The sequence below is a fragment of the Eptatretus burgeri genome, chromosome 4, assembly GCF_056783735.1.
Source record: "Eptatretus burgeri isolate ZD-2024b chromosome 4, Ebu_testis_v1, whole genome shotgun sequence".
NCBI classification, from domain to species: Eukaryota; Metazoa; Chordata; class Myxini; order Myxiniformes; family Myxinidae; genus Eptatretus; species Eptatretus burgeri.
The window spans coordinates 90,430,536-90,453,659 of record NC_140964.1 but is presented as its reverse complement, the minus strand read 5'-3'; the positions used below and the strand labels follow the sequence as shown (position 1 = coordinate 90,453,659).

At 43.2% G+C, this 23,124-nt stretch overlaps 1 protein-coding gene across 3 annotated transcripts in view; it reads right to left on the bottom strand.

Moving 5' to 3' along the window:
• Window positions 1-294: 294 nt before the first annotated feature.
• Window positions 295-23,124, bottom strand: part of SPPL3 (signal peptide peptidase like 3) — a 132,741-nt gene continuing 109,911 nt past the window's right edge. For 2 of the 3 annotated variants that reach the window (XM_085879271.1, XM_085879272.1), the window contains exons 3-11: window positions 20,377-20,474; window positions 20,090-20,209; window positions 18,259-18,337; window positions 17,501-17,613; window positions 16,988-17,094; window positions 15,321-15,481; window positions 14,558-14,802; window positions 2,952-3,061; window positions 295-2,196 (exon numbers count right to left, since the gene is read on the bottom strand). In XM_085879271.1, the coding sequence (XP_085735397.1) occupies window positions 2,125-2,196; window positions 2,952-3,061; window positions 14,558-14,802; window positions 15,321-15,481; window positions 16,988-17,094; window positions 17,501-17,613; window positions 18,259-18,337; window positions 20,090-20,209; window positions 20,377-20,474 (1,105 nt within the window). In that variant the 3' untranslated portion in view covers window positions 295-2,124. The remainder of the gene's footprint in view (window positions 2,197-2,951; window positions 3,062-14,557; window positions 14,803-15,320; window positions 15,482-16,987; window positions 17,095-17,500; window positions 17,614-18,258; window positions 18,338-20,089; window positions 20,210-20,376; window positions 20,475-23,124) is intronic. The other variant, XM_085879273.1, reaches the window with a different exon arrangement.

Below are 23,124 nucleotides of genomic sequence, written 5' to 3'. Positions count from 1 at the left end.
AGCAGATTCCAACAAGGGTGTCGTTTCTGAATGAGACACTGATGCTCTTTGTTCCATACATGCCATTTTCCTCCCTCTTTCCACCAGTACAGCAGGTGGGTCAATGGAAGGTCAGTCGGTCCCCAGAAACGGCTCCCTTTTCTCCGGCAGCCAATCCCCGATTCACAAACATCTCATTTAAAAGAGTTCAAAGTTTCTCACTCCTTTACTTTAACCATCCCACCAAACAGACCTCAATCCATTGACAATTGAGGACATTTCCTCTGATGCAGAAACCCAAGGTGTATACAATGATCCCAGAAATAAGAAGTTTATTTTAGCAGCCACAAACGGCATACCAAAAGGCTTTACAGTCGCTATGGGTACCGTTGAAAAACACCCTTAACCAGCTATAGCATTCAAAGGGAAGACTACATGAATTGGGGATTATTGTTACCACAAAAAAATCCATCACATTCACAAGACATGGATAGAAATGCAGACGGTTCCGCATCTGTCCAACAATGCACCAAATGTGGTTTTAGAAACAGTAAGGTAGGACCGAGAAACCTCTCGGCAATTCCCCTCGAGGTACAACAGAATATGGTGTTACTGAAGCAGGGCCACAACATATTTACAACCAGGTGAAAAACAGCGGTGGCAAAAGAGACTGCTATTCCGAACAGTGCAACGAGGTTAAATCGAATACCAATGTTGTGACTCTGGACAAAGAATACTTTCATTGGCAGGACTCACAAGAGAAACCAATTGCTTTCTGTCCTTCACAAAAAAGTGGAAGAGGTTTCACGACGTGAAGGCTTCGCCTGTATTTGTTTCCCCAACACAAAGACGACGTTCGGGTGTGTGTATAAGCAAACCCAGCAATTGGGTTTATTTTATTTTATTTTGTGGTGTTCGTTTTGTTTGCAGAACAAAAAAAAATCTAATGGTTCCACTAAATCAGCAACGGTAAACGCACACACAAAAAAGTTATTTACAACGATGGCTGGGCTTGGGAGGAGGTGAAAAGAAGCTAATGCCACATGCGATGCGAAATGCAAACGCAAAAGGCCTCATCGTAGGCTGTTTTGTTTCACTATCATACAAAGGGTTCAAAAATAACGAGGGTAAGTGTACACCAATTGGGGTTTACAATGACCTATGTATACTATTTACAAAACAAGAAATACTTAGGGAGGCTCCTCTTATCTTGATCTTCAAGTGCAGTGGTGTTGGTGGGGGGGGGGGGGGGAGAGAAGTCTTCAAGGCTTGCATCTTACATTCTTGTCCAATTACAGCTACATCTAAATAGGCAGATCGCAATTATTCGATCCGGCGAAAGTTTGTGTGGGTTTGGTGTTGCAACATAAATTTTGAGCAGCCTTACAAAACCACTTTCAAACATCGTTCACACTCGGGGCACAAGAGCCCAAGCAAGCGTCGCCATCGTCACTTGCAAGCAGCTCTGCGCAGACCACATTCTGCAAATAACCTGAACAATAATTCCCACCCAATACCTCCGTACAATAAGGAAGCGAAAACTAATCCGTGGAGATGAACGTTTTCCAGAAGACAAAGACCAATCATCAGATCCAACGCTCTCGTTTTGTACGTGCATTGCTGAAGCCTGTACGTCCGAGGTCAGCGTTCTCACCTGCTGTGAAAAAAAAATAAAGTTCGCCGGCACCTCGTACAATGACGACATTGAGAAGACATTTGCAGAAAAAAGTTCCAACATCTGCTTTTCTGTAAACAAATGGCAAAATGCGTTCTCCGAAAGAAAAGCGACAGTTTTCAGGACCCGATGGAGGAAACTCTGGAAGTAACTTGAAACGGATAACAACGGTCGGTTCCATATGGAGTTGGAAATGACCTTCGGCGAACGTTAAAGGCTTTGACAACTTGCAAAACCACCATGTAATGTATCGAGGTCTTTCCATCAAGGGATGGGGGTAATCCAATCCAAAGGCAACGGTTTGCTGCAGCAGTTCCCGACTTCAACAAGTTCCACAGGAATCGAAGAATGCCGTGATGAAACCAAACGGTCTGAACGCATACACCCACGTTTTGTCGTTTCCTCACTGGTGCCTCTGCCTCGCTCTGGTCCGTTATCCAGCATTCCAAAAGGACTGCGGATAAGTGCCATCATACATCCAGGAACTTGGATGGAGTGGGCTTGGTTTCAAAAGGCTCAGACCACATCCGGCGCAGGTCTCCCTGTGTGGCACAAATAAACCTTCAAGATCAGACTGCAATGCAGTTTTCATATTGTCATCTATATATTACTAAAACTCTCATCATGTATGTATGTATGTATGTATGTATGTATGTATGTTCCCGAAATACAGCCAAGACGGTACACGATAGCGGAAAAATTTTAGGGCCACCTTACTCACCATTTGCCTGTGGTGTGCAGTATCAAGTTTCATTCAAATTGGGCAACAAAAAAAAATAATTAAAAAAAATCGATTCCCAATTCAGTCAAGTACTCTTTGGGAGAATTTGATCAATGCAAACAACCTCAGCGGTATAGTTCGCTGGAGCTGTCTTTTTTTTTTCTTGAAATGATTTTTTTCTATCAACAACCGTCACAACGGGAACCCAACGGGTTCACGGGTCGTCTAGTTTCAAATAAAGGAGAAAAGTAAGCAAATAAAGGGATTTGCTAAAAGCCATTGGACATCATCCTGCCTGAAGTGAAAAGATTTTTTTTTTTTTTTAAAGGGTCAAGATTCATGAACCCAACCAGTACACTGGATGTGGCTCATTTTTTTCGCACCGTTTATCAAGTGATTGAGCAGCCAGGATCCACGGGGGCTTGACCTCTTAAATTTGATTTGCTTCCAGTTCAAAAGCAAACGTGCTTAAACTGGTGATTTATCAGTTCCAAGTGTGGTTTTGTCAATGTTACGAGATCTCTTAGAAACTAAACGATTCAAACATGTCAAATTTTAAAGTAGGACAATGCACACCTTAAGGTAGGCCATTGTGAGCAAGGGAAGGAGGGTGAATGGGACCAGATAGAGGAGTGCTGGCTGTGCCGCACGATGGATCCGAGAGGCCACTGTTGCCGTCAGAAGACCTGAGGAGGAATGAGCAGAGTGGAATCGCCATTGCTCCAAGGCCAATCAGGATGCCTTACAAAGATAAACTCAGGTCTCAAAAAACAATTTTACTTTAGATGGAGAATGCAGCATACTGGGGTGGGTTCAAGGTTACCCTGAAATTTGCAACTTGTATAAAGGGAGTGAAAACATTTCCTTTTATCATGATGGAATGGACCTGGTTCGACATGAACAGCAAAGATGCGAGTCCTTTGTAAATGTAGTTTCCAGCCAGCCGTTGCTTTTGGAACAGAAGTGTTTTTGGCTGAAGCTTTTTGAAAAGCAGCCAAATATATTTTGAAAGGACAAATACAAATATATTCTCCACGCTCAAGGATACCAATCACAGATTCCCATTCACCCTTAAAAACTCTTGCACCGCTCAAACACTTCTGCACCATCAACATTTATCAAATTGTACAATTAATCTTTAAATTGCAGCTGGTTTGAAATTTTTTGTTCACCAGGCCACAAACCACACGATGCACTTCGGCAATGTTCAAAATACCGAGGGATGTCTTGCACAGTTACGAAACCACCTGCACAACAGTTGACAGATGTTGCGATGACCACTCCACAAATATTTGGCGATCTGTCATTTCTATAAATTTAACGAGAACAAACAAGGAAAATAGAATTTGACGCAAATGCATTGATGGATATGCCTACGCTCATGTTGGAAGCCAATCCACTGTTACTTCTGATTTCAATTCAACGTCGCATGAAAAACTACAACGGCACTCGGTAGAGCGCGTACCTCTGCCAGGCTGACCAGTTTACGTTTTGTATCCGAATGACAGGCCGGAACTGCACCAAGATCGAATTGGCTTGATCTCGTCACCGAACAACTCGTCCACAACGTTTTGAAATATCATGCTATACAGGAAACTATCAGTATCACGGGGGTTACGTTCCTGGAAAATGCGGCTATAGTTAAAACGAAGGAACTATGGGAAAAGGTGGTTTCGGTTCTTGGGCTTCGAGAAAATACAGAGGAAGGTCGGCGGCAGCCAGAAATAAACACATCACAATTGAAATAAACATGTAAAATACATATAAAGCATGTTAACATTTAAATAAACCAATGTCACCCGCAGGGTGACCCGTATCTTGCCAAAAGGTGACCACGTGTGACTTCTTTAAGGTCACACTGAGGTGAACAGAGCTGCTGTCCACCAGGAGCATACTCCTTGAGGAATATCTGCCTACGAGAGATTCCGATGAGAATCGTTCTACAGAGTAACCATGAAAAATATGCGTTTGTCTCATAACGTCACCAAATGACGTCATAATGTCTCAAGCTTGACATATCCAGAAAGCACTCATCGAGGTGTTCAATTTGAGGTACTACAAGATATGGTTCCTAAAACTTGAAAATTTGACCTTGGGGTCAAATATGTTTGACCTGAGGCGCTAACCATGAAGGTCAAGGCCAATCGCCACCAAAAATGAATCAGCTGAGTGCCAGACCATGAACTATATTCCCATGAAGTTTGAAGACGATCCGATCAAAATTACTCAAAAAATAAGGGTTTCGTCGACTCCCCTGATTTGCAACAAAGTGACCTTGACCTTTGACCTTGACCTTCAAAATTTTATGCGCTGAAAGGGACCTCTATAGGCCTCTGATATGAGAAGTTACAAAAATTTCCAATGATAACTGTGCTCTGCAGAATTTTTTATACGTGATTACAGACAAACAAACAAAAAAACATGCAATCTGACCAACATATCTTGCAAAAACTTCGTTTTGGCAAGATAAAAAATCAAACTCCTTTCCCATGGGGAGATCTTCACAAGTGCCAAGTTTCAATTTTTTTTTCCATGTTGCGGTTTCCATGCAGGTCCAAAGTTTTTCCAATATGGCTGCCACAACACGTGACCTATGTCAATTATTATTGAAACATTCTACAAGAGTAGACACACCTATGGTGAAAATTGGGTCAATTGGATAAGCGGTTACAGGGAAAACAGAGAAAATTTGCATGGACGTATGGATGTACGTACAACCCAAAAACATAATGCCTCTGGCGACTCCGTCAGAGGAGGCATAAAAAATTCTGGTAGGCGGATCCGGATCTGGATCCGGATCTTCACCAAAATCTAATCAGTTCGTCATCGTCACCTACCCAACCTCTCCACCAAATTTCATCCGAATCCATCCACCACTTTTTGAGATATCCTGTTCACAGCCAAACAAACAGACGGGTGAAAACAACCTCAGTCCACCTTCAGTGGTGGAGGTAATGAAAGGCCACATTGGAGAGCATGTGAGAGAGAAAAGTAAAAGAGATACATCAGAAGATTTCAACTCGAATTGTGATCTGCAAAATGATTTCAAAGGGAAGGAAGTGACCTTTGTTTGAACTGTTGAACCCAAAATTGAATCCCCTTTGTTGTATTACAGTCAATCGTGTAACAGCCTTGGGTCGTCTTGCTCCTCAACTCCATCAATGTTCTGGTTTCCTGGAAAATCCTGCCAAAATCTTTGCTGATGATTCTACCCTCTGCTGTACAATTTTGCATCCAGTTTGAGAGCTCGGTGGATCTTAATCATAAAGTTGAGTACAAAAGGTTTGAATTTTTAATTCTATTGCAATTGGCCTACCAATGAAGGAATCGGGCATCTTAAGTATCGCAGTCCTGGGGTTTGGTCCCTGGGGGTCCCAAAATAAGACCCCAAAATCCATTTTAATTAAAAAAAAAAAATCGAGTACAACATTTGTTTCAAGTCAGTTTCATTTGGATGACCCCTCAAAGTATAACGATGCAACTTTAGATGCATAATTGTCTGGGGTTACTAATTAAGACGCATACTAATTAGGGACCAATTAATGATTTATTCACACTTTCGAGTACGTTCAAAATTATTTTTACACATGGTCATTTAGTCACTCCTGACATTATATCAACAACTTGAGACGCGATTTTTCCTGCGGTTTACAGATAAAGGCCCAGTCACATCTTGACGTTTTAGCCAGCTTATGCCGATTTTTGGAAAATTTGTCAAATACGTTATGGGTAAGTTTTGATAACATTGAGAGCACGCTGAAAAACACTGCCATACGTCGTTGTACGCTGGCTTTAAACGTTGAACTTTTGGGTTTTCCTCGAATTTTTTCATGCTTGAAATTTTACGACGTATGCCGGTGTATGACTCACATGTTCCGCTACGCTGGCCATAAGTTGTAGGCACGTTATGCGATCGTTGACACACATTACTTGTAAGTTACTCATAAGTCGAAACGCGTCGAGGTAATGTTTAGCCTACCCGAAACTTATTTCTAACCTACGAGTAACGTTTTGTAAGCACGCTACACGAACGTTGTTCACATTTTGCAACACAATACTTGAAAGTACTACTACTACTACAACAACTACTACTACTACTACCAACATCGACATCAGTAAATTCTCTCCAACTACTACTACTACCAACATCGACATCACTAAATTCTCTCGAAGTACTACTACTGATACTACTACTACTACTAACATCGACATCACTAAATTCTCTCGAACTACTACCACTACAACTAATAACATCACTCAATTCTCTCGAACTACTACTACTACTACTAACATCGACATCACTCAATTCTCTCGAACTACTACGACTACTACTACTAACATCGACATCACTAAATTCTCTCGAACTACTACAGCTACTACTAATACTAATACTACTACTACTAACATTGACAGCACTAAATTCTCTCGAACTACTACTGCTACTTCTACTACTAATACTACTAACATTGACAACACGAAATTCTCTCGAACTACTACTACTACCAACATCACTAAATTCTCTCGAACTACTACGACTACTACTAATAACATCGACATCACTAAATTCTCTCGAACTACTACTACCAACATCACTAAATTCTCTCGAACTACTACGACTACTACTAATAACATCGACATCACTAAATTCTCTCGAACTACTACTACTACTACTACTACTACCAACATCAACATCACTAAATTCTCTCGAACTACTACGACTACTACTAATAACATCGACATCACTAAATTCTCTCGAACTACTACTAATAACATCGACATCACTAAATTCTCTCGTACTACTACTACTACTACCACCAACATCAACATCACTAAATTCTCTCGAACTACTACGACTACTACTAATAACATCGACATCACTAAATTCTCTCGAACTACTACTACCAACATCACTAAATTCTCTCGAACTACTACGACTACTACTAATAACATCGACATCACTAAATTCTCTCGAACTACTACTACTAATAACATCGACATCACTAAATTCTCTCGAACTACTACTACTAATAACATCGACATCACTAAATTCTCTCGAACTACTACTACTACTACTACTACTACTACTACTACTACTACTACTACTACTACTGCCACTGCCACTGACATCTACTCAACATGGAGTCTGGAACACTGACGGGTTCCTCTTGTGAAGACCATTTGTATATACCAATTCCCCTAAACGCTGCCAATACGCCATTATATGGTAGCTGTAAGTTAGAAACACTTTCAGTAAGTTCTGTGGTCGTCCGGAAGACGTCAATCAAATACGTCAATGTGCGTTGGAGTTATTAATGAATATTATTATCGAATAGTTATTATTGAATGTGCATGGAAGTTATTGTTTTTTTTTTTTTAAATGCTGCCAATACGCCATTATACAGTAGCTGTAAATTAGAAACATGTTCAGTAAGTTCTGTGGTCATCCGGAAGACGTCAATCAAATACGTCAATGTGCGTTGGAGTTATTAATGAATATTATTATCGAATAGTTATTATTGAATGTGCGTGGAAGTTATTGTTTTTTTTTTTAAATGCTGCCAATACGCCATTATACGGTAGCTGTAAATTAGAAACACGTTCAGTAAGTTCTGTGGTCATCCGGAAGACGTCAATCAAATACGTCTACATACGCCAATGTGCGTTTGAGATACGTTACACATAGGTTCAAAGCACGTTACTCGTAGGTTAAAAATTAAGTTTTGGGTTTGCTAAACATTACCTAGACGTGTTTTGACTTATGAGTAACTTACAAGTAACGTGTGGCCGACGTGTGTAAACGATTGCGGAGCGTGCGGAGAACTTACGCCAGTGTATGCCGAACTTGTGAGCCATACGTCGAGTACGTCGTAAAATTTTCAGCATGCTTGAAATTTCACGACGTACTAGACGTACCACGTAATATGCCAGCGTACTTCATTGTTTTTCATCGTGCTCCTAACGTATACACAACTTACCCATACCGTATTCGACGTGTCCCAGCGTTGACACATTTCTCATAGGTCGGCATACGCTGGCTAAATCGTCAAGGTGTGACTGCGATGTTGACACTTCCAATTTTCAGGCGGTTATGATTTAAATCGGCGTGCTGCAGCTTTTTAACAGAGAACGCCACGAGTTCGTTGGCGATACGTGCAGCGCGCTTTGACTAAGTTAAACTATCGTTGGGCATAGGTTGTGAACGCCGACAACAGGCTAAGCATTCGTTGGTAAAAGTTATCTTTAACACAACGAAACGTTCTGTGCCCGTTCCTAATACGTTATGAATACGACCAAAACTTTAAAAAAAACCTCAAAACTTCAGCGTACGCCATCGTTTTACGTGCATTTTTATACGTTGCCATTCCTGGCTAAAACGTCAAGGTGTGACAGCGCCTTAAGACGGGGGCGTTTGGACCCAGAGGGGTGTCTGGAAGCCGAAAATCGAATTTATAAAAAAAAATGGAGTACATCAATTATGATTGGAGCTATGGATAAAACATTTCTCCCAGTGAACCAAAATGTAACTTAAGACACAAAATTGTCTGGGGTTACTAATTAAGACGAATACTAATTACAGATCAATTTTAATGATTTATTCACACTTTCGAGTACATTCAAATTTTTTTTTTTACATATGGTCATTTATTCACTCCTGACACTATATCAACAACTTAAGACGTCATTTTTCCTGGGGTTTGCATACAAGATGGGGGCCTTTTAACGCTGATGTAGGCTGACTTTGTCGGTGTTTAGTAATAAAATGAATAAAGAAATTTTATTTCAGTTTCGAAGTTTTCAATAAAAATTCAGAATTTCTGGATTGATTTTGTTTGACAATTTTCTTTTTGTTACAGTGACAAATATACTGTCGGGACATTCACTTTCGAAGACTATATTACTGTCCAACTGTCTGCCCTCATCAATGTCGTGGTTAGTTTCAGTTTCGTAAGTAGATGCGGGTAGGCCTATACTGTCACCTTCTCTATGTTCACCTTCCGCAGTAGGCCAAGGCTCGAAGACATCGATATTCTGGAGGCTGTCTCGTTCTACTGTACCTATGTGAGCTTCGCCTTCAGTCCCATCTCTAAGCTGTAATCATTCCGAGGCCGACACGAGAGTAATCCTTCACATGATTGAGGCCGACAAGTCCACACCTGGAGACATTGTTATAAGAGCTTCAGACACCGACATTCTTGTGTTGCTCTTGCACCATCTTCATCGTGTGTCATCCATTGTCTGGATGGAGGTTGGTACCAGAGGACACAGCAATCTTCGTTCTGTAAATGTAACCAAGATTGCTGCTACTATAGGACAAGAGATGTGCGCCGCACTTCCTGCACTACACGCATTCACTGGCTGTGACTATACTTCTTCCTTTGCCAGAAAAGGAAAGAGCAGGCCATATGAGATTGTCGCAAAAAGTGACACGTTCCAGAAAGCTTTCGCTTCAATGAGCCGCGTTGTCCCAACAGAGGAAATCACCAAAGTCTTGCAAGATTTTGTCTGTGTCTTGTACGGAGGACGGAAAATTGTTCCACTCAACAAACACCGCTTCAACGTGGTCGACAAAACGTACAATCGAAAGTCACATGCCGGGCATCCATTCGCCAAGCTCAAAAGCATTTCAGGCAGCGCCATCCCACCGTGTGAAGCCAAACGAGCTCCGCACATCGATAGGAGTGCATTTGTTGCTAGACTGTGGGGCAGTGCTCATCAACAATACCTGGACAAAACCTCCAAACGGATGGGAAAATGTCGATGGCGAATTTCGCGTTATTTGGTTCGATGGAGAACAGCTGCCCCTTGCATTCATTCCAGCGATACAGATTCAGACAGAGGTAAATTACAATGCTGACGATACTCAGGGCGATGGTGATATGGATGACGATGTCGATGAAGATCATGATCCTTTGCCAATGGAAATGGAATCATCCGATGAAGACAGCGATGATGATTGAGTGAGATGATCACAGTCCTTATTAGGACATTTGGATTTGGTTTGATTGGACTGGTCAATTTCTGTAATCTTTTAATTTCTGTTATTTCTGTAATTTCTGTCAGTGATTGTATCAACACTTACCTTGAATCGTTTGCAATAAATGTTTTGTATGCATTGACATACCATGATCTTTGTTTCAATGAGTCATTCAATGTAGATACCCCTCAGGGTTAAAAGAACGGTCCGGGATGTTTTGAAGTGACATTCAGATTATGCAGGATTTCATGCTGATCCCAAATATATTTGTGTTTATTTTGTAAGGTCAGTTTCGGCCACATAGATTATTCCTGGGCATGATGACGTCACGCGAAGTCTGAGTCAATTCTAAAGCCTTCCCTGGGCCATTTCCAACATTTACTATCGGGTTGTTTTCTAAAACCAAATGAATATTTGTATCTGGGGTACATTGGTAGCAATCAGGACACGGTTTGAGTATTTTTCCACATGTTATGACGTCATCGTGTCCAGTAATATTCAAAATGGTTCAAACTGACCTCCATAGATTGCAAAACTTTAATTGACATTTCTTCCGTAAATATTAGTGTTTCAAAATAAACGAAAATATATTTGGAATCAGCACGAAATTGTCTTTAATCTGAACGTCACTTCAAAATACTGCGGACTGTTCTTTGAAAAGGTCCCTATCTTTCTGCAAACCCGAGGAGAAAAAATGACGTCTTAAGTTGTCAATATAATATCAGGAGTAATTAAAGGACCATATGCAAAGGGAATTTTGAATGGACTCGAAAGTGTGAAGAAATCATTAATTGATCCCGAATAAGTATTCGTCTTAATTAGTAACCCCAGACAATTTTGCGTCTTAAGTTGCATCGTTATACTTTGAGGGGTTATCCAAATGAAACTGACTTGAAACAAATGTTGTACTCAATTTTTTTATTAAAATGGATTTTGGGGTCTTATTTTGGGACCCCCAGGGACAAAACCCCAGGAGTGCGATACTTAAGATGCCCGATTCCTTCATTGGTAGGCCAATTGCAATAAAATTAAAAATTCAAACCTTTAGTACTCAACTTTATGATTAAGATCCACCGAGCTCTCAAACTAATCCTTCAGACATGGTTGCAGCAGCATAGTCTCTCTCTCTTTCTGCAGATCTTGATAGAATCAGAAGCTGTCCAACACTTGGAATATGTCGTTGAAACCTGACAAATCCCACAAACTCACCCTGTCTCTCCAAAACGAAGTCTGCAAAACCCTTCCATCTTCTTCATTAAAAAAATCATTTGAAGAGGTTCAGTCACTCAAACTTTTGGGCCTCACCACGTGCCATGATCTTTATTGGGCCGACCACATTTCCAAGATGGCCTCCAAAGCCGTCTGCCTTAATTGTGCAAGGTCTTTCCGTGGCCAGTTTTACAAGGCCTTCATTTGCAGATTGATGAAATACTGCTCTCCCCTTTGGGTTGGCATCTCTGCATTGCACCTTGTTCCTCTTGATGCCATGGAAAGCAAGGCCCTCAAAATTATTGGGATCTCCCAAGGTGAAGCTGAGAGTCCAACCACAATAGATTCGTACTGCCGGCAGGTTGGTGGCCGCTCTGTATTCCACCGCCTCATTTTTGGTCTTGTGCTCTCACTCGCACTGTGCTGTTGGTGTTCTCCCCTTTTCATTTGGTTTCCTTCCACGAACCTCGATCATGTATCAAACAACTGGTTTTTTATCCAATATCAAGGCTCATATAAGAGCGAACACACAGAACATATAACAAAGGGAGCAGAAGACAAGAAGGATGGGAGTGGGAAGGACAAAACAGTGGGGAACAGAGACATTAGGAGATCTGTGGAAGGGAGAGGGGTGGGGTGCATGAGGTAAACAAGATTGACACGACAGGGACTTTCAGGAAGGAAAACAGGGAATTTGAAGGAGATGGATTAATGGGGGAAGAAAAGATCACGGTTTTGGATGAGGGAAGATAAGAGATGGTGGTGAACAGCTGCTTTGAAGACCTGGGAGGAAGAGTGGGACTGAAGAGAGTGTGGGAAGAAAGAGGAATGACAGAGTGAAGGTGAGCAGCAGTGATTCCTGATTTTGGTAGTTTCAGAGCGGGGTGGGGGGGGGTGAGGCCAAAGAGGAGACAGGAGAAGACAGAAATACAACCAATCTGCCTGCGGTGAGAGAGTGAGCAACCCAAAGACTCAGCTTCATCGTGGGAGATACCAATAATCCTAATTGCCTTGGTTTTCACAGGGTGAAGCTGAGGAAGGTGAGAGGTGGGAGCACCAGCCCAGAGGGGAGAGCAGTACTACATCAGGCTGCAAATGAAAGCTTTGTACGTGGTCAAGAGCTCAGGTGTGCCAAGGAAGGATTTTGCATGACTGAGGATGGCCAGTCGGCAACTAGCTTTGGAGGCCAGCTTGGAAATGAGGCTTTCCCAGGAGATATCATGACAGATGAGACCCAAAAGCTTGAATGAAAGGACTTCTTCAAGAGGATTGTTGAGAAAGTAGATGGGGGGGGGGTCCATACGGTCCTTTCGGAGAGACATAGCGAGGGTGAGAGATTTGTCAGGATCGAAAGACATGTTCTTGTGATTTTATCCATATCTGCAGAGAATGAAGAGACTATTGCTTGCCAATCCGAGTGATGACAGAAGGTACGGCAGAGGGTGGGGTCATCAACAAAGAGATAAAGAGGATTTCCCAGAGAGTCGGAGAGATCGTTGATGGAAACCAGAGAAAGCACAGGGCCCAGAACGCTGCCTTGAGGAACTCCAGCCTGGACAGGAAGAGGGGATGAGAGAATTCCATTTAGGGCCACACGTTGACTTTGACAGGAGAGTAAGTCTGCGAGCCATGAGTGGAGATGGCCTTGGATACCATAGGAAGAGAGTTTGGTGAGCAAGGCAGGGTGACAGAATGTATCAAAAGCACACGATGTCTCGGGAGATGGCTCTGATCTCATGTCTGGCATTGAGGACCTCCATCCATTGTTGGGAAAGCAGGAGCAGCAAGTCCAGCGTTGAGTGACCTGGTCTGAATCCAAATTGGTGATTGGAAATCAAGTCATTGGAGAAGAGGAAGGATTTAATGTCTGAAGCGATGGTGGATTCCATAACCTTGCTGATGATTGGGAGAAGGCTGATTGGTCTGTAGTTGCAGGGATCTGTTTTTGCACCGTTTTTATGCAGGGCAGTGATGTTTGCAGATTTCCAAGCAGATGGCAGATGACCTTGAGCAAATGAGAGGGTGAATAGAACAGAGAGAGGGTGAGCAAGAGCAGAAGAGCAGGTTTTTAGGACACGTGGGCTGATGCCGTCTGGACCGGTTGCAGAATCTGAGTCGAGGTTTGACAGCAAGCTCTCCACCTTGTCAAGAGAAAAAGGACGCAGAGTCCAGGGACAGCTGGGTGTATCTGGGTAAGGTGGGTACAGAAAGCGATGGGTTTGGGACAATTTGATCAGTGGTTCAGAAGTTATTGTGGAAACAAAATGACTTTGAATGAAAAGACACAAGCCCTTTGACCGTTTGAACATAAATCTTTTTTTGAACCCAATATGTAATCAGTTCAACTTTCTATTAAAGGCTATGCTTGTGAACCACTGAAGAAGTTTCAACCCAATGTAGCACAAGTTATCGTGATGAAAAAAAACAATAACGGACAGATAGTCGGACGGACGGAGAATCCGAAAAATAGCATTTCCAGACTTCAACTGTCGAGGCTTAAAGACAGAAGTAAACTCAAACGCCCTCGTAGCACTACACTAACTAGAATGGCATTCGTAAGAGCGCATACCTCTGCCACGCTGAACAGTTTAGTTTTGTATCCCACTGAGAGGCCGGATCTGGATCCAGACCTCCAAAAACTAATCGGTTTGTTATTGTCACCTCCCCAACTCATCCACCAAGTTTCATCCGAACACGTCCATACCTTTTTGAGATATTGTTATATATCGTTTTTAGCCATATCACTCAATGGTGAAGAATCACTTTTAAAAAATAGTATCCGAATCCAGATCTTTCCTTCACCAAAATCTAATCATTTCATCCTTGTCACACACCCAACCTGTCCACCAAATTTCATCTGAATCGGTCCACAACATTTTGAGATACCCTGTTTACATGCAGAGACAGACAGACAGATGGGAAAACATTACATCTCCGATTTGTACTTACATCCACAGCAACAATGTGAAGATGTCAATTGTGACAAAGACAAGCATACCCACAAAGTATCCAATGAGCGTGCAGTGGAAATAAGACACGCGCTGCATGCGTGCTGGAATTCCACCAGGCCCAGGAAATGTTGGCATTCCATTTCCTGGATCGCCACCAGCACATCCACCACCATTGCTGTTGGCACTACTGGATTGTTTCTTGTAGTTGTCGTAACGCAATACAAAGCAAAGGAGCAGGCCTGGCATGACGATGTCCCCGATGCCCAACATGGAGAAGTGGCTGCCACTCGAGCTATGTTCAGAAATGTGAGAGTGGTTGGGTGGGTGTGGGGATGGGGGGAGGGGGAGGGGACAACAGTAGCACCACAAGGTGATTCAAATCATTATATATTGAAACTTAGCATTACTGTAGTTTCATGTGGAAACAAAAAGTGATCAATAAAATAAACTTTCTTCTCTATATTTTCCAGAAGTGATTTATACATTTCTGGCCACTCTCATTTTCCCAAGTTTATTGGCCTAAACATTGCAGCAAAATTTGCTGAACAGTGGGATTGTTTTGCTGCTACATCCGCCGCTAGTTGGGCAGTGACCATGCACTCATATTTTCACATTCGAACCTCAAACATCTAAACATGCAAGTTCGAATGATTAGGAATACCAACTGAAGACATAGCAAGAATCAGAAGGTAAAAATGGATTGCTCTGAGAGTTTCTGAAGCCATTGCACAGCAGGTTCAAGTGTTCGGCAAAAAGAAGTTATGAAGAGTGCACAAGTCACGTGAAAAATGCATTTTAAACCATGGATACCTGGGAAAAACGAGTTTTCCAGGCAAAGACAGACGAGGCCCTTCACGTGCAGCCTGCGGGAAGTGCAGCTTGCGGGACAGCACATCTATGGGGTTATCTGCAGGCTGCGTAGCAACTTTCACCATCACGTTGCTGTTGAAGATGTAAGCCGAGAAGAAGACCTGCCATAGAGCAATTGGAGCTTTAGCCGTACCCGTCCGAAGTAGCATAAACATTAGGAAACCAACATACTCCAAGCTGGGCCTTGGTCCATCAAAAATTATAATACACCGCCAAAAAAAAACAAAAACAGAAAAGCTGATTGTGAAGCACCAACGAATAAATAAAAAAAAAGGTTCAAGCAAAGCAGATACCACAAGAAGCATGGAAAATTGCACGTCTTACAAAAGTGTTGAGAAACAGCTGGTAAAGCAACACGATCCAGTCGATTAATTTAACTCGACCATAAGAGCGGTCGGGCTGCCAGGATCACGTGGAGGTATGCACACTCGCCTCCGAGCTGTCTCGCTTGGGTTTGAATATAGACTCAGCTACAAACTGTCACTTTGGTGTTTCGCAGGCAGGAGAATAAATTAATGCACCAATGGATGGACGTGAAGCTGGGTGCCCCGTCTGCTAATATAAGCGGGTGTTAAAGATCACATTGCCAGCACCCCAAACAAATAAAAAATTTCTGTACTAATCCCCCCCCCACCCCCACTCCGTGTCGGAATGGCGACCCATCCAGGATTGTAACCCCAGACAAAAACCTACTTCGACAGAACCGGCGCTCTGTACCGAGCGTGGTGCAAAATAACAACGACAATAATCACGCTTCGTGTAATCTGGCTTGGTTGCTTGCCTTGTATGTACCCATGAACGACGGGACAGAACGAGTTGAAATTTGGTGATTATACTTGGGGTGTACCCAGGAAGATTTTAGGCATTAAAATGTTCTAGTTGTAGGGGTGAGGGTATTACAAGTCAGCCGTGGAGATGTCTTGCAAATACGCACTGCAAACGTGGCACAGTGCAAGTGCTTCGCTGATTCCGCCAGAGGGAGGGAGGGGTGGTGCACACTCCGGCAGGGAGCATGTGGGTGTTCCGAGTAACAATAGCAGCACAGAATCCAGACTGAACAGCCTTTGAAGAATGCACCACCTCACCGAATGGGCAAGCTTGCTACATTGCATTAAAAACTGGAATCCATAGTCAACTGAAATTGTTCCATGCATCGAGAAAGAGAAAGTTAAGATTCTTCTACCTTAACATTAAAAAAACACACACACACACACACACACACACACACACACACACACACACACACACACACACACACACACACACACACACACACACACACACACACACACACACACACACACACACTGCAAATGGCAAAGATAAATGAAGAACATGAGAATGAAATTCAAATTTAGGACGACAACGAGTTCCGACAAGGTAAAGGTGTCCATTGATTGCTGCAATGTCACTGGTTAATGCAGGAATTGACACCTTTGCCAATGGTCACGGCTTTGTCCAAACTCCAAGGCGTCAAACTATTCAAAAACTAATTTTATAAAATTTGCCAAAAACAGAGTCCGTCAGTATAACATTTATAAATAAATAATTTAACCACAGACCCCCCCCCCCCTTCTGCCATTTTGTAAACGGGATCACAAGCTCACCCAAAAGACATCATATATAAGCAGGCCCGAAAGCAGGAGACAGGAAACCTTGAGACTCGGCAGTCGGACAAAGGCGATCATGGCCACGCAGAGACCCATTGCCAAAGCTGTGGAAGAGAATGGATGAAGAAGAGGGGTTTCAATTTTTTTTTTCTTCTCAGTTCTTGTGTTGCAAGCCCCCGCTTTCCCATCTAGCTCCATTGTGCAAGCAGGAATTTTTCTGCACCAAATAATGCTACTGGGAAGTTTTTTTTGTTGTTGTTATTTATCCTCGAAGGTTTGTGACACACAAGTTATTCTCTGGAATTCAGGATCAAAGGGACCAGCGAGTGGAAAACACAAGGTAGCAGGCAGCCATGTATGCACGTTATCTGCAAAGGTCAACCGACGGCTCGTTGAGTGAGCCGCAAAACAGCTTTAAAATTGTGCAAGGTGAGAACCAGGCAGATTCACATCGACTGGTTGAACGAGCAAGAGCAAGGGGAACGGTTGGAGTCGAGGAAAGGGGTGTACCATCCATGAGGAGCCAATGGCCGGTGAGGACCCAGATCAATACCAAGGCGATGGAGAGTGCAAAAGAAAGCAACTCTGCCATGGTGAACCGGCCACAGCATCCGAATGAGATTCTGCACAAAACGGAAAAATTGCGATAGTCATAACAAGCTCTGACAAATAATTGATTACATTCCAGAGTGTAAAATTGAAATATTCACGCGCAGACCTGTTATGTATTTTGCTGGCAAAACAGACAACCATCAAATAAACACGACGAAGTGCAGGTCAGGCAGCCTTGGGACAAAGAATTTGGACACGAGGCCATTTGGCCCCATCATGCTTGTGCCTTATCCACATCCAATAAATGCAATCAACACTTATTTACATAATTTCACCCAGGAACAGGGCAGGCACGTTGACATTTATTTTATTTATTTCAGCAATGCTGGGGGTTATCGGGCGAGGGATGAACAAACATGGACAGCACAAAAGGTACTATTATCCTCCACCAAAACGTTAAACCAACCCCACTTCCCTCCTTCCAATTCCATTGATCGGTGAAAGGGGATGGAGTGAGGTTTCATCAAACAATCACTTTCCTTGACCAAACTCAAAAACATTGCAAGAACACACTTAAAACACACCAACAGGTACCGAACGTGATGTGCTCGCAAGGTGCCACATAATGGACGCCCTGCAGCTGGAGATGCACGAGTGCTGATAAAGAATGACAACGGGGAAAGAAGGGACACGATCCCACCGAGAGGGGTACCTACTTGTATTGAGGCGTGCATGGCTTCATCACATACTGGCACATGGGCAGCAGGAGGAATGCAAAAGCAATAGTCGCCAACACTGCACGTTGGGGAAGAGTGCCCACGGGAAGGTACGAAACAGGATGTGAAGGAAGGAAGAAGGAAGAAAGAGGGTGTGGGGAGGGGGAAGGGACACAAGTTATTTGTGAAAAGAACCATTTTGCTCAAAATTGGACTTGCCAGGCAACCACATGGAGACTTCAACTGTGTACTTCAACAGCTGCAAGTTGAGTCAGCATGTGCGGTCCACTGAAATGTTAATGCCCATGAATGACAGCTGCGCATGCTGCGATGCAATGTGCGGCTGGACTCTGCAGTCTAGACTATTCATTGCCTAACTACAAGGGCACTCGGTAGAGCGCATACCTCCGCCACGTAATGCCCGATCCACGAGAACATATTGGGCCCAATACATTTTTGAAACATCATGCTATATATATACAGAACTGTATCATTTTTGGCCCGATCTCTCAATGGTGAAGAATCACTCTAGAAATTAAATAATTCTCATATCCAGATCCGCATATATGGATCGTCACCAAAATCGAATCAATTAGTCCTTGTCACACACCCAACCCTGTCCACAACTTTTTGAGATATCCTGTGCACAAACAAACAAACAAACAAAAGACAGAAAGGGGTGAAAACATAACCTCCTTCACCTTTGGTGGCGGAGGTAATAATGTTGTCAAAAGTAGTACGATGGACTTTGAGACCACTGTTAATGAAAAGAGCAGTAATTCCACATAAACCTCCCAAATAATTTGCTTGCATCGGCAAAAAAAAAAACTCAAATCAAAACTATCTTCCAATTATTGCGCAAAATATTTCCCCGGAACTGTGCTGAAAATCGCCACAATCCTCAGACAAATACAAAAAGGCGAACAGTTTCATCAGTCGACTGATCTCAACGAGTAAAAGGTGCAATTACGGTGCCGGTGGATTAACAATGAGGAAAACAGATTTGGTTCGATGAGGTCGTGGCATTTGGGAAACAAAGATGGTGTCAGTGGACCTGATATTTTTTGCTATTGTATCGTCAGCAACAAAAAAAAAAATTACAAAAAATAAAAATAAAAAATGGAGTCAGCTGACGAATGACCATTAAATAAGTGGTTTAACCTGCATGCCACTGCCCGCTTTGGTCAACATGTGGTCCAAATCCACACTTTGTGGTTAAAGCTAACTTGGGATGGCCACTAAAATGCTACACAGCAAGGTGGTCCAATTTTGTGTCTGGTGCGTTTGAAACCCTTCCGCCCTGATGACAAATTACAATGCTCATTCCTTTCCACAATGGGAAGGCACATGCTTACACAAACCATGGCAACGGATAGTCAACCTGACTTGTATTAAAAGACACTCGACGGGTTTTGAAGTGCCCGAGGGAGAGGAGAAGAATATAGTGCGTTTAAAGGTGCATTAAACCACCTGATTTTCTGATAATCATCTTAATTGCCTGAAACATTTCTTCAGCATTTAGAAGGTAATCATTTGCAGCAAACAACTGATTCACTGCCCACCCATCCCCAAATCCTCCCCCAAATGTCAATGATCAAACGAAGAAATACTGCACTTCAACCACTAATACACAACCTAACATCCAAAAGTAAACAAAAACCCAAACATTAAAACAAAAAGAGTTTATATCAAAGCTTCACATGATACGAGTAAACAAACTGCACACAGTCATGCCCGTAATCCTGTACGCGAGCGGCTCCCCAGGCTCATCTGCTATTATCTCGATTGCAGAAACAGTGGGCACTGTCATGCGAGCAACCTGTACAGATACCTGCAGTGCAAATGGTGAAAACAACTTGAACTGAATCGAAGAAGAAGAACATGATGAGCAGAGACACGGACGCACCAACAGGCAAGAAGAGAGCCTGGGTAGAATCGATCGTTTGGATACCTGGAAGGAATCCATCACATGCGGGTTATCAATGGTTGTACCACATTCCCCACGAGAATCCTCGAGTTACGAGATAGGTAATACGGCCTGCGTTACCGTTATCCACGATTGCGGAACATGGTGACCTCTTAAAAAAAATAAATGAACAAACGTTTCATGGTGCTTACTGTTGCTTGCGCTTGCGCTCGAGATGGTCGAGGCACCGGCACCGTTTCCACTACATTCCCTTTCTTTCTCCTGGCAATCCTCATCCATATTCAAGGAGCTGATGGCAATAAAAATGAGAGACTTGCACACAAACCATAATAACCATCGATGGCTACACTCTGTAGCCGCACGACATTTCCTCACTCATCCGAGCAACCCCATGGGTAACCGGTGCCTGGCACTGCCAACGGATCATCTACTTTCCAAAGCATGGCCCCCAGCCCAACAATTCCACTGCTTGTAAGACAAGATAAGATACACTGATGTCTCCTAATGTGTTTGTCATGCATGCGGTTCATGTGTAAGCTCCACAATGAGCCTGAGATCAAAGCAAATGTTTGTATTCAAGATAAGGTTTTGTGGAGAGAATGATAAGGTGCTCAGAAACAACTTATAAATTCCCCAAATTGTTTCGTTCGTAAATAAGCCTGGGCATGTCCACGTCTTTGTAACTGTCAGACCACCCATCGATGTGGCAGTCTTCATTTTACCCAACTTGGTTTTACTTCCTCCCTAGTATGATGCCAAGAGAAATGATATGATAGGGTTCACAGTTGTAGTGTGTGTGTGTGTGTGTGTGTGTGTGTGTGTGTGTGTGTGTGTGTGTGTGTGTGTGTGTTTTTTGTGAGGTTTGAAGAAGGAGATGGGAGATTCAGGAAGCTGGGTAAAAGGAAATGGGTCCACATGACATTCATTGATAATTGCAGCATTTTTCCTGTCTGCAGTTAACAAACACTTAACAGAGGCCAAAACAACAGTTGTTGTGATGGCCTACATCACATAAATGGATGTAAAGCTACGTGATGGCCCACAGAGGCAGAATGAAATGAGAAGTTTCGCAATGTACAGCACATGCAGTGAATGTTCAACAAGGAGCATGGATATCGAGTGCCCTGTCAAGTTTGGTACACCGAGAACATCCTGTTTATATTGTTGTGGATTTTCACCCGTCCGGCGTGCGGGCGACCGCCTTTAGCTCAAATGCGGCCGCACGCACCCACCGAACGAGAAATCTAGTCGCAGCTTTCGGATCAACGCCGAAATCCAGCTACGGGTGTTTTTAACACACCATAAACCAGCCAACTCTTTTGTCCATGCGCTACAGGGTCGATCACCGAATTGTCGATGTACCTAATTATTAGCGCGGACAAAAATGCCAGAAGTTTATACCTCGACGGAGCCTGCACGAAAACGAGCTGCTTTAAGCAGCTCGTTCCTTTTGCGATTGCCGAGCGGTTTTATATCGCCAAGCCCCGTCGGACCACATGTACCTTTTATCGGCTCTTAATCAGCCAGCTATTTATTCCGAATGCAATTATGGCAGTCAATGGAGGAAGGGACGCAACGAGCAGGTGACATTCACAAATGGGGACATTTATTTCCACACAGGCATGCAAGCAATGCAATGAATTGGGGGGGGGGGGGAATGGGAAAAAAAGACACGAGCAAAAACCTACAGCCGATGTCTATTTATTATGTACATGCACTTAATCAGTTCGACTTGGTAGACAAGGCACCACAGACTTTCATGCAAACCCCAAGAAAGAAAGGAAGAACCAGGCTCGTAAGCCTTTATAATTGCTCGGAGCCGGGATGACCGAAGGAACTCCGAGAGACCGAACGGGCTACCTGCCATCCTCTTGGTGACTCGCTGGGCGACCCTCGATGTCTCTGTCCCCACTCCAACCTCCGAACTCTCCAAGCTCTATTCCCGACTCCACCACACCAGCGCAGTGCGAACTTGAACGCTCTCTGCCAGCGCTCTTCTCCAAGTCGTTTGTTCCTTGTCGACGACCCGGCGCCTCCTCAACCGCTCAACTGGACTCCAGGCTCCAAACTCAACTCACCAACTCGATTCCCTCCACCGACCAACAACGATCTCGGCGTTGAAACGCGCCTTTTATAGCCCGGAGGGGAAGGGTCGCTCTGGGCTTACCACCCAAAATCAGCGCCCTCCTTCCTTTCACCTTTGAACCTTCACCCCCTGCTGGCTCCGCCCCTTTCGCCGTTCTGATCTGATTCTGCCATGAAACACGGCCGTGGTTGAGATCACTTTCACAACGCGGCCGTGTTTGAGATCACTTTGCCGCTGTCGAGGATGCCATCGTGTTTGTTTGTGGAGATGTTGTTTGTTGGGATGTTGTTGTTGGTGAAAATATGGCGGTGTTGTGGAGATGCTGGTGAGGAGAAGTTCGTTTGTTGGTGGAGATTGGTGTTGTTAAAATAAAGATAGAAAAGAATAACACGACCTCAAGATTCACAGCCCGGCACACGAGCCATGTCCGTTATACATCGGTGGGGAATTCTAACCTGGAACACTCACATACCGAAATAACTGGCCTCTGGGGAACCTGAATGGTGTTCTGTGAATTTCCACAATCATAACAATATTTACAGGAGTAACCTGCGAAAAATGAACTTTCACCCTTTAAAAATCTTGCGAATAAATTATTGAAATATCAGCTGCTTTTTCATATCCCTTTCTCACCTGTGTTGCAAACAGAGCAAAAGGCGGTGTATAATCAGACATACTGTTTGATAGGGTGATACATCACCGTTGTATGAATAAAATGGAAATGTTGGAAAAAAAAAGGCAAGAAAAAAGTATTGAATATAGCAAGCGTTTTTCTGATGCTAATAGATACGAGACGACCCATGAACACGTTGGGTTCCCATTGTGACAGCGGTTGATGAAAAAAAAATCTTTT